Genomic DNA, 12,909 nt, shown 5'->3' on the forward strand with positions numbered 1-12,909 from the left:
GAAGGTGAATAAAGGGAGAACTGCTATGTATAAAACCACACCAATACAGACACAATCATTTAAAATGCTTCAACAAATTCAAAAGTATGTTAAGTACAATCTCATAACCAAAAAAGAGCCACACCCACAAAATTTTACGTGGACAATCACACAGGTTTCAGTAATATAAAGTAGAAATTAAGTCTTGCAAAAGCTGTTATTTACATGTGAGGGTTTGGTCGAGTCCTCCTATATAGTGTGATCTGTTTAGACTCAATGTTACAGCTGGAAGGGTGTTCAGAGCAAACAACTTCATTTTATATTTACCTCTAGACTACTAATACCCAGTAACAGAAACCCTAGGAGTTTCTATTTCAATAACATAAACTATTTGCAGAACCCTGTGGAAAGATTTATTTATTCTGAATAGATGTCTGCTTTTAAAATTTTAGAGCAGGGACCAGTCTTTTGTTTTCTGCTGTATTTTCCAGCACCTAGAGCACAGTAAACGGAGGTACTCAATATGTATTTTTTGGAGGAAACGTAGGTATATAAGTTCTGTGCAAAACTATGAGGAATTTGTAAGTTCTGAAGTAAAAGAAAAAGGGGCAAGATTAAAATGTGGAAACTGTTTCCTCTGAATTGGGAAAGACATAGCACATGTGATCTCATGCCCACAATTTCATTTTTCTTTTGTTTCTAGCAGTGGAAGAAATAATCACAAGACTATTGAAGTCTAAAACTATCCAAGGTATTAGGAATTTCTACTTTGAAATTCACAATAAGCAGGATACCAGAAAGTATTATTGAAAGACACTACAGACTAGGGCTGAAACTTTGACACGAAGTCCATTACTTGTGAGATGAGGAGTGAAGAGATAGTAAGCTGGATGTTTTTAGAGACTGATGGGCAAATGAGCTGGTCTTGGCTATTGAGGAAAACCTAAGAGTAGTGTCTCTCAAATTATATGTGATGAAGGACCACTTTTAAATCCCAAACTGCACTCTTGTCACAAATATATTTTTAAAAATCCGTTAGTAGAGAAATGATCACATACTTTAATGTCACAGCAATATCAAATTTCCATAGAAGTTTCTAGACATTCTTTAATTTCTATACTGGTCCAGAGAGACACCAGATAGCACTGACCTAGGGTTTTGTTTTTTAATGTCAATCTGACCTGAAATTTTGCATTTGCCCAGAAGGTCTAACTCTCAGTGAGAAAATTCAGCTCTTTTTTTCCTCTACTCACTAATGAAGACAATCCATAACAATTAAGAGATAAAAAGTAGCACAGAGACTTGTCATTAACTTGTTTTAATTTTAAAATGTAAAACATCACATTATCACACTGCCTTAGTAAATTAAAATTATACTTTTGAATGCAAACTTCAGCATTTAAGAATCTCAGCTCAACTTGAAAACTCTGCTTTATTTTGCCATTTAGCTTAGAAGATACAGGATATAGACACTTAAAACTGTATACGAAAATATTCACTTAATCTATGCACCTCTAAACTCCTGTACCTTTGTCTCCATGTTCTCAAAAAACCCCAAATGATTAGTTTAGCTGACTGCGAACAGAGTGGCCTCGGGGGACGCTCCATCTATTATACGTTTCATTACCAAAGGAAGTAAAATTTAAAATGTCCTGACCTATAAACTTACTACAATCTGGTGCAATTTACTATAGCCCATCAGGTAGGCTCTATATCACTGAGACTGTATAATGTGCTTTACAGGATCTCCAAAACCAAATTTCCAGGATTCAAATCCATACTAAGCGACTTAAATCCTCACTGCTTGTTTCTTCATCTGTAAAAGGGGGATAACAGCACCTACATCAAAGGATTATTGTGCAGGTTAAAGTGCGTGTGAAGTGCTTAGAACACTGCCTGGCACATAAGTACTAAGTAAGGATTTCGACTTTTTGATTCTTACACAGTATGCCTCAAATCCTTCTGCAGAACTGGAATTATTAACAAAATTGGTTAAATGAAATATGGCACATCCCTACAATGAACTACTATTTACCCATTAAAGATTATTTTAATAATCTACTATGAAAATATATTTATTTATAATATCCTGTTAGAGAGGGAAAAGTAACTTAGAAAATCATGTACAATCTAATCTTATATTTAGAAAAGATGCTAATAAAGTTAGGAAATTTGCAAGTCATTGTGGTACTTAAGTGGCATTTGCCAAAAGTGACTCAGAATCATTCCTCCCCACCCATACTGGGAAAAAGACTTAAAACCGAATGTGATTCTCAGATGGTAATAATGAGGACAATCAAATGCTATAAATTAGGATTTTTAAAAATTTAGAACTCTGTACATTTAATGCATTATTCCTCCTCTACCCGCCAAAGCTGGTACTTCTTAAAATGGACTGCATCCTAGAATTAAGGAAATTAAGCATTAATTTCTAATAGATATATTCCTCCAATGCCACCCATTGCCCACACACTACCACCTCCACGGTCACTTTTAAGCAAGCTCTTGAAGTGCTCACAACTACGTATATCAACAAAGACAATAAATCACCTTAAACAATCACCCAACCTTAAACAACAGATATTACTAGGTACAGTATATTCAGATTATAAACACAAAAGACTCAGTTATTTCCAGACTACTGAACAAGGGGTGTTTGTGGTATTGCGAGTACTCAGATGGTAGCTTGTGGTACACTTTAAACTGTTTTAAATTCCTCAATAAAATCAATACTATTAATTTCATGTTTATTTTATATAGGATTTTTGTCAAACTTAGCAGCTTTAAAATGATTCATTCATAATCACCATCTAAAGATGAAATTTCCTCTCAATTAATGGTTCTCATTCTACCTACAGTTCAACTTACCCTTTTGTCTACAATATAACCATATTTCATTTTACGGGATCTGAAATATACAGTAATTATAAACAAACTGTTTTCAAATTTGCTTTCAAATGATGCCTATAAAGAGTAGATCAAGTTTTCAAGTTTACATAAATCTATACTACACCAATTCATCATTATAAATACAAGCATTCATAACCTGTTTATTCTAATTCTATTTAGACAGCAACACTAACAAAATTCTTAATGCATACGCCCACCACCTGTAACTCTTTCCCTATGGTGTCATTTGGACACTTGAAAAATAACGTCTCAATTCAGCAACCAAGTTTTACAACTGCTATTCCTACCAAGCAAATGGTGATGCACCAAGGTCGCAATTCTCATGAGTTTTAACATATTAAGAGTACATTGTTTACCTAAGACTGAAGGACTGTGCCTCTTACTTTATTAAAAAAAAAAAAAAGATAGCCATGTCAATTTAATTCCATATATGATGCTACCTATTCAATTTATTAAAAATTAAAATAAACGTAATAATCAAACTGATGCTCCAAACTTACGCTATTCACGTGGAAGACACTACAAGGGAAGACACCATAGAGACTGCCTTGCAATAAGAAGTACAAATTCCTTCTATAGAGATGGAGAAATAAAAGGAAGGACAAATCTAGTTGTCTAAAAGACAATTCACTGTACACATTTTATTTACAGTTTTGTACACTGTCTTAATATGAATGGGACCGCTTTTCTACTTGAGCCATTTTTTAACCAAAGCAAAATAACCTAAGTATAACAAAGTGTTAAAATACAGCATAAAGATACAAAAACAGACATACTAATTCTAATTAGGAATGTAATTATGATGTTACATTTTTTATAATCCACAATTATGTTTAGGAAATCACACAAACATAGATCACTGATTTGAATGAAATGCATAAATTTGTAGCAAAGCTTTGTAGTTACAAAAAAACAAAAAAATTACCAAAGAATGCACAAAATTAATGTTTATTCCACCTTTGTGTCATATTCCTGGATCCTTCACCAATGTTACATGAGGAAAAAAACAAAAGCAAAACAAATGAAAAACTGAAATCAGAATCACTAATGTTATCAAGTAGGGAAACAAATAAATTAAAATCTAGCAGCCATCAGCAAGAGTACAGCACAGACAATGCTGTAAAAAGAAACAAAGAAAATTGTTAGAAAACTGTGTGCATCATACTCTTTCAAACCAGCAAAATATGCTCCTGCATACAATGGAACATAAACAGAATCGTTCTCTTGTAAGGTATAGAAATGCAAATTCTTTTCTTTAATATTGTAGATGGGTCAAATGTGTTTGTAATCGTTAATTCTTTTAAGCTATTACAGAGTGGGCCAGGAACACATTTATGGATTCTGGGGACGATGTGTACTGTAATTCTTTGATTGGGATAGTGGACACTCTAGCCAAAATTAAGAAAAAAAAAAAAATATGAACACAGAAGTACAAGACAAAGGCGAATGAGACTTCTCTTATATCTTAGCAACATTTAGATGGAAATCAAATTTAAATGCAGTCCACTCTGCTTTTGAAGAGGCTTTGGTTCAGCTCCCAAATCTCGATTGCTTGACGCAGTCTCCTATGAGAATACTCAGAAGGTGTCTTCTTAAACAACAAACCTATTTTTAGTGGTGGAGCCGCTCTTAGTAGCTGTGTCTGCATGGGACTGATAACCAATCACTATCTTTGGAGGAAGTCCTAACCTTTCCTTGTATACCCTCCTAGAAGATGAAAAAGAAGAAAAGTAGCCATTAATTTTTATTCAAACATACACCCCAAATCCAGTATTATTACTCTTTACATTAAAAAATAATACCTAGAGAGTGAAATAGGAAATTGCACACCTTTTTCCTTTTAGCAAAATTTACTCTTCATAATCACTTAACCAATATTTGAGAGTCTACTATGTATCAGGTACTGTGATAATTATCAGTAAATTAATAATAAGCAAAGCAAGGACACTCTCTAGGCTCATGGTGTTTATAGTTTAGAGTATTTGATTATTTGCAAACAAATAATCACAAATACATACGGTGGAGCTGTATCACATACATAATTAATGTATTCAAAATCAATTACATGCACATTTTAATTTTCTGATCTAAAATGCTTCAATTATATTTTACATATAAACCTTAGTAAATATTGTATGTTACTGCAGTTACATTTACCTTACCTATTACCGACAAGAATTCACACACAAAAATCAAACACTGTGAAGGCGATTTATGATATTTTAAGGATAATTTAGAACATAACATGATTTCTGCCTTATATATTAACTCTACAACCTAATTTTCAAATAAGATGTGACTGAGTATCAATGAGGGTAAGCACAGGGGTTGTGATATTAGCAAGGAGGATCTAATCTCCTCTTTGAAATCAGAGAACTCTCTCCTTTTAAAAACTCATGAGGTCAAAGTATAATGCTAAGAGAATGAAGCACATCTGAAGGCCAAGGAACAAAAATAAGGCTGTGTGGCTACAGCTCACAAGAAAGGTAAATATGAGAGATAAGGCTGACAAGGTAAAATTGGGGACAGATCATCATATGATCTTATGAGAACATCATAGGTCAAGTTAGGAATCTGGTATCTGAGAAAAAATAGCAAAATTTTAAAAACAGGCACCAAAATGAAACAAAAATAAAGAGATATATATGGCAAACAACAAAAAAAGAGATTTTCATGGAGCTAAATACTCTAGCAGTATGATACCAGGAAATTTTACTCATGGTAAACAAAAAAATACGGTAAACAAAAAATACATGGTAAACAAACAAAAAAAGATAAATAAAAAAAAGAGATTTTCATGGAGCTAAAAACTCTAGCAGTATGATACCAGGAAATTTTATTCATACTCTACCCTTCAGAAGACTTTACTACCTTCCTTCGAATAGAGTATTTAAAAATAATTTTATAACTAAAATTATAACTATTATCAGATTTACATTAGGATATAATGTATTACCTTCAATTATACTTAATCACTAAAAATGCCAGAATGAGCACTGAGCCATGCAACTTAAAAGGGTGAAAAAAAATTTTTCCTTGAAAAAGTGAGGCCAAAAGTTTTACAGAGATTTCAAAAATGTTTAATATTGACACAAATAAAAAACTTTCCGAGGTAAGAAGTTCATACTTAGTTTCTTTAACACATTTTCAAAGAAATAGGAGACCCCCACTGTCAGTAAGTTTTAAGGCTGACAGAAAGATCAGGAATATGGTGACGAATCAACAATCAACCTTCTCTTGTAAGAAACCCCGTGGAGAATGAAACCTGGAAAATCCCCACATCTTTTAATCCAGAAAGGAATTATGTTCACAGGAGAATTCATAATGTTTGAAAAATCAACATGCAAAGAGGCAAACTAAACATATTGTGACTTATGACTGGTACTTAATTTTAACACAAAATTTAAAGTCCAATTTTACTAATTTAAACATAGTAAAGAGAAAATCCTAGTTAACATTGACTGACATTTGCGGGGGGGGGGGGAGCGGGGACGATAGGCAACTTTTGCAAATAGTAATATTTGCCAAAACAAAGTTTTAAAATTTATACATGTGGGTTTTAAATATGGACAAAACCAAGCTACTGTCACTTAAACTTCAATGGCAAATGCCAATATTCACCAAATTATTGAGTATTATACATTAGCATTATGGTTTTAAAGTAGGGCAAAAAAGACATATTCTCATATGCTAAATAATAAAATGCTACATGCTAAAATAGTGATTATATACCCCACTGCTAGGAAAAAGAAATTTTACAGAAGTGAAAAAAATACGAATAAGAGCAGTTCAAGATTATAAAAGTGCTCATGAAAAAAAGGAAATTAATGATCTACATAAATACTTTTAATTTAAAAAGTACTTCTGCTTTTAGTTATCTATTTTAAAAGAAGCACACAAAAAGCAAAACTTACCCTATATGTGTAACTGCTTCTCTGTTTTCACATTCAGTAGTCCATATTGCTATTTTATCACCTTTAGCTCTAACATTAACCACAGCTCCACATACATCATCACTGTAGTCATCAAAAGACTCTCCAATAAGGCACAGCAGCTTAAAAGAAAAAACCCAAATCTCAAGTTACATCCAATAGATGATAAACAGCTTATTAAGCTGCAAATGTCTCAAATATTTGTATATATACAAAACTGAAAAACAGTTTTTAAATCAAGAGTCGACTTTCTGAATGCGTAAATTATATTTATATATAGTTTTTTGTCCTGGTCTTTAAAAAATTTGTTAATTTGATTCTTTAATATCAAGAACATGATCAGTTTTGTTAACTTTTTTAGCAAATTGGGCAACTGATGTCAGGGCACATAAAAGGTGAATTATTTTATTAATATTCACTTTGCTCTGCTGCTGCTTATACTTGCCAGCAAACATTAATGGAATAACTGAAAAAGCTGCTTAATTGCCTCTTGTTCTTATTTTTCATGAACATTTTCTAACTTTTAAAAAAATTGTAGTAAATACATGACATAAAATTTACCATATTAACCATTTTTAAGTGTACGGTTCAGTGGCGTTAAGTATATTCACATTGTACCACCAACAATCTCCAGAACTTTTGTCATCCTGCAAAACTGAAATGACTTTTTAATGCAGAATTCTAAAATGGTAATTACTGATAATCTCTCCCAAAAGCAAAATTAAGTTTTTTTTTTTTAACTTATTTATTTATTTGGTTGCACCAGGTCTTAGTTGCGGCCAGTGGGCTCCTTAGTTGCAGTTCTTGGGCTCCCTCTTTGCAGCTTGCCAGCTCCTTAGTTGCGACATGCGAACTCTTAGTTGCGGCATGAATGTGGGAACTAGTTCCCTGACCAGGTATCGAATCCAGGCCCCCTGCATTGGGAGCCGGGAGTCTTAACCACTGCACTGCCAGGGAATTCCCGCAAAATTAAGTTTCTTCTTTAAAAGCCATTCACTGAAATATTTATTATTGCTCAACTTAGTAAGGGCTAACTATAAACCAGACACTGTCAAGTGATAGGGATACAAAAGAGACTATAATCCCTGCTCCTAAAAGCTTGGGGTTTGAAAACTTTCACTAGAGAAAATGCCTATTATCTCATATTTAATAAATGTCATATGAAGCCAAAAGTCCCAAGTTACATCACAACATATAAGGTGAATGATATCAAGCTACAATTTCACTGTTTCCTTCACTGATCTAAAAAGTTTAGTATACAGAGCAATACTCTAAGAGGATTGTAAAAAAACTTACATCATACAAAATGTGAGAGGTTACATAATTTTGAACTTAATGAGATGACCAGGATGACCTTATTCTGGAAGGTGAGTCAACTGCCGATCACTTTCTGGATGTGTAATATGTGGTAGGGAGTTTCACTGTATTAGTATGTAAGAAGTATACAAGATTCACAGGACAGAACAAAATTAAGTGCTGGCTTAGCTATTGTGGGAATCCTTATCTCATCTTGAATTAAGTAACCAATATAAAATGTAACATAAGTGAAGATTTAGTATTCCAAAACAGCTTTATAATTTTAAAACCTTACTGTCTCTAGCCAAAAGCGATCGAGGTCACTTCGTCTCTGCTGTTTGTTCAATGTAATGAGCCATCGTCCTCCTCGTTTGTTTTTCTCATCTTCCCACATAGGCTCAATACCATCCTACAAGGTTAGGGAGACAACAATATGAGACAATATTGTTACTTTAACTTGAGATCACCACTAGAAACAGCAAGCAACAACCCTATTAACTATTTACTTTATATCCATAAAAACTGTTAATTGATGTAGTGGGGAAAAAAGCACATAAGACTTAAAGCAAAATTAGAGTACTGACTTGGGCACTTATTAACTATCAAACCTTGGGTTTCACTTAATTTGGAGGCTCTAAAACATTCTGAGTAACAGATACCTTTGAGAAGCTGTATACATTTCTATACCTAGAAAATATATTAAAAACTTACACAATTTCAGAGAGCTAATGACTGTCCCACCCACTACCAGCTGACAAAACTCATAAATATCTCAAGGACCCACACACTACAGGTTAAGAATTCCTGACGAACTCTGGACTTCAGTCTACTCAAATATATAAAGAAGAAACGGATTGGATGACCCATTTGGATTATCAAAGCTCTCCTCAAAATCAATCACAGTATGTGCCCATACAGTCTGACTCACTTAATTTCAATAACTGGGTTCGCCAAAAGGTTCGTTTGGTTTTTTCCCTAAGGTGCATCTAGTAGCGCTCAGTTGTCTTTAACTTCATTCAAAACGATTTCGTTAGATTGTATGTGACAGCTGTCATATCAGCGTGCATTTAAAAAAAGACTTATCAGAATTGGTGAATTTTCATGTAGCCATTTTAATATTGAAGATGGAAGAAAAAAAGCAACATTTTCGGCTTTATTATTTCAAGAAAGGTAAAAATGCAACTGAAATGCAAAAAAAAGAATTGTGCAGTGTATGGAGAAGGTGCTGTGACTGACTGAATGTGTCTAAAGTGGTTTGCAAAGTTTTGTGCTGGAGATTTCTCACTGGACGATGCTCCACGGTCAGGCAGACCAGTTGAAGTCGATAGCAATCAAATCGAGACATTAGCTGAGAACAATCAACGTAATACCACACAGGAGAGAGCCAACATACTCAAAATTAAGTGCTGACAATCATTTGCACCAGCTTGGTTATGTGAATCGCTTTGATGTTTAGGTTCCACATAAGTGAAAAAAACCTTCTTGAACGTATTCAAGCATGCAATTCTCTACTTAAACATAATGAAAACGTTCCGTTTTTAAAACAAATTGTGACAGGTGATGAAAAGTGGATACTGTACAATAATGTAGAACGGGAGAGATCCTGGGCAAGCTAAATGAACCACCACCAACCACACCAAAGGCTGAATACGTTGTTCAATAAAGTTCTTGGAGAAAATGAAAAATATGCCTTGAATAAATACAATTAGAGAAGAAAAACAAAAACAATTAGAGAAGAAAAACACTAGACGTTTTGAGGAAGGGCAAAACAGAACAATGCTAATTTAACTAGACAACTAGACCTATGAATTATGGGGCTTCAAATGTAGTTCTATTACTTTAAAACATGGTTTAACTAAATTAAATGTGTATTTTATTTTTACTTAAAAAAATGTGTCTTTTATTTCTACCAAAAAGGCACTTTTTGGCCAACCCAATGTTTATACTAAAATAGGGCAAAATATATTTATGCTAAAACCTGGTAAAGCTAATTTAATTATTCTCCAAGCACCACAACATTAACTATTCCTAAGTTTATGGCAAGATTTTTTAATGAGTACCTGAATGGTCCAGTCTTATAATAAATATATGAAGTCACCAATTAAACATACCTTAAAAAGTGAGTAGTCACAGCCAGGCATTAAATTACTAGACAACTGGATATGGTTGTACAGACTAGATAAAAGAAAAGAACAATTATAAACATAGCATATGTAATGCAAAGTTTAGGTGCGTACATATACATTCAGAGAATATGATAAAAATAAGATAAAAACTCATGTTTACTTCCCGCCCCCATGAAGTCAATTTCTGAAATGGACCAAACAGATCTCAGTAACAGTCAGCTTCAAGAATCAACATCTGATGATTTTCAAGAAAATATTTTTAATAATTTTATTCTGACAAGTTTGATGTATTAGTTAACTTAATACATACATATGTATATACAAGAAACTGAAAAGAGAGGTATGAGGTGGCTTTAAGTAGATGAAAGAATCCGTGAGGCTAATGAGCAGTTTTAAACACACAAAAAGACAAATCAAGAGAAAGCAAGACAAACTCCCTGACCATCAGGATTGCATGACTAAAGTAAGTCAACATTATTATCCTTGAAAGTATCCAAGAGTGGGACAGATCAATGGTTCCCAAACACCACACACCATTACTAGTTTAAGTCAGCATAATAATCTTTTGGGGAGCTTTTAAAAACAAAACAGGACTTCCCTGGTGGCGCAGTGGTTAAGAATCCACCTGCCAATGCAGGGGACACAGGTTCGAGCACTGGTCTGGCAAGATCCCACATGTCATGGAGCAATTAAGCCCGTGCGCCACAACTACTGAGCCCGTGTGCCACAATTACTGAAGCCCGCCTGTCTAGAGCCCATGCTCCACAACAAGAGAAGCCTCTGCAATGAGAAGCCCACGTACTGCAACTAAGAGTAGGCCCCGCTCACCGCAATTAGAGAAAGCCCACGCACAGCAAGACCCAACGCAGCCAAAAATGAATTTATTAAAATAGCAACCAAAATAAATAAAAATAAAAAAACAGTTCCTTACCCTACTTCTTGAGATTTTAATTCCTTAAGTATAGGATGGAACCATAGAATCTGTACTTTTAAATTACTTCCCAAATAGTAATATCTAACTAAGGATAATAACACCATCCATGGTCACTAGTCATATAGCTAAGATCATCACTTCTGTATAAAATATTGGAGACAGGCAAAGCATTCTTACTCTGTTGCCCGTTTTATAACAATTTTACTGTGATAGACTTCAGGAGATCAAATGATCTAGGCTTCTACCTTCAGGCTAGTGAAATATCTAAATTAAAAATTTTTAAATTTCTTAAAAAATGTTTTCAGGGCTTCCCTGGTGGCGCAGTGGTTGAGAGTCTGCCTGCCGATGCAGGGGACGCGGGTTCGTGCCCCGGTCTGGGAAGATCCCACATGCCGCGGAGCGGCTGGGCCTGTGAGCCATGGCCGCTGAGCCTGCGCGTCCGGAGCCTGTGCTCCGCAACGGGAGAGGCCACAACAGTGAGAGGCCCGTGTACCGCTAAGAAAGAAAAAAAAAAAAAATGTTTTCAATTAAAAGTGACCACTCAAAGTGGTCTCAATATACAGTTTTCTCTAATTATTCTATGCTTTGTTTTCAGTGATTCAAATGCATACTAAATGCCTAATATGGGCAAAGCACTAGAAATATACAGAAAATTGTTTCTGCCCTGGAGGAAGTATACATTACATGCATAAATTTTCTAATCACAATCTGTTAGTCTGTACGCTACACTCAGGGAGTTAAATTAAACATAAGAATCACATCACTGATATGATCCAAAATACACCAGCTGAACAAATTAGAATACTTAGATAACTGCTAGGTAATTTACAGCTCTTAAAAATGTTTTCAACAAGTTGTATCTTTCATGTTCTCAAGTAGTTTCTCCCCATACATTTTTCAAGCAAACAGACATACTAAATCAACTTTGTTTTTAAAGAATCAATATTCCAAAACTTCCTGAAAAGAACTTTGTCATTTTAAATCATATTTTGAAGTGATGCAAAGATTTAAGACCCCGAAATCTTAACTATTTGCTAAATTGAAAAAAAATCTCAAAAATATTTCAACTATTCTTCTTGATGTTGACCACGAAGTATAATGAGATTAATAAACTATCATCAGAGATATTGTCATTCTTTGACAAACCCTGAATTATGAGCAGTTCAGCCTTTGAAATCTTGGAATCTCTATCACAGGAAATCCAGATATTATACTGGAAAGAATCTGCAGAAATAACGGCCTAAGAAAGCTCTGGAATACCTAAGAATAGGGCAAATGTATATAGGCAACCAAGAAAGGGGACAAGCTCCTAAAAGTTGTTGGAAATTCTAGCAACAATAAAGGATTCTCAACGAAAGAGATCTCAGGACAAAGAATAGAGAATAGGCAGAGCTAAAAGACGACAAGACGGAAGCTTTCTAAAACTGATGAGGAATAATCACCAATTCAAACAGTTGTGAGAAGATGGACATACAAAAAGGTGAATATTAACTGTTCACAACTTACCCTTCATTTTGTGAATGCAACTTAAAATGAAAAATTACACAACAAACATCCTAAAATGAATGGTTACTTACGCCCAAAAGTCTTCAACAGTATCAAACTTAGAGATCAGCCGAAGGTTTGCTTGCCAAGTTTTGCTTTTATCATTTTTAAAAAACCAGAGTGCCCATCTAAAAACAGAAAGTCAGTGTCAAAAAAAAAAAAAAAAAAAGACGTAGCTTTACATCCA

At 34.1% G+C, this 12,909-nt stretch overlaps 1 protein-coding gene across 2 annotated transcripts in view; it reads right to left on the reverse strand.

Annotated features, from left to right (window-relative positions):
• Nucleotides 1–4,121: 4,121 nt before the first annotated feature.
• Nucleotides 4,122–12,909, reverse strand: part of EIF4E (eukaryotic translation initiation factor 4E) — a 113,656-nt gene continuing 104,868 nt past the window's right edge. For both annotated transcript variants that reach the window (XM_060012011.1, XM_060012012.2), the window contains 5 exons: nucleotides 12,755–12,850; nucleotides 10,229–10,292; nucleotides 8,413–8,526; nucleotides 6,804–6,943; nucleotides 4,122–4,596 (listed from right to left, as the gene is read on the reverse strand). In XM_060012011.1, coding sequence (XP_059867994.1) covers nucleotides 4,482–4,596; nucleotides 6,804–6,943; nucleotides 8,413–8,526; nucleotides 10,229–10,292; nucleotides 12,755–12,850 — 529 coding nt within the window. In that variant the 3' untranslated portion in view covers nucleotides 4,122–4,481. The remainder of the gene's footprint in view (nucleotides 4,597–6,803; nucleotides 6,944–8,412; nucleotides 8,527–10,228; nucleotides 10,293–12,754; nucleotides 12,851–12,909) is intronic.

This window comes from Delphinus delphis, chromosome 5, assembly GCF_949987515.2.
Source record: "Delphinus delphis chromosome 5, mDelDel1.2, whole genome shotgun sequence".
Lineage (NCBI taxonomy): Eukaryota > Metazoa > Chordata > Mammalia > Artiodactyla > Delphinidae > Delphinus > Delphinus delphis.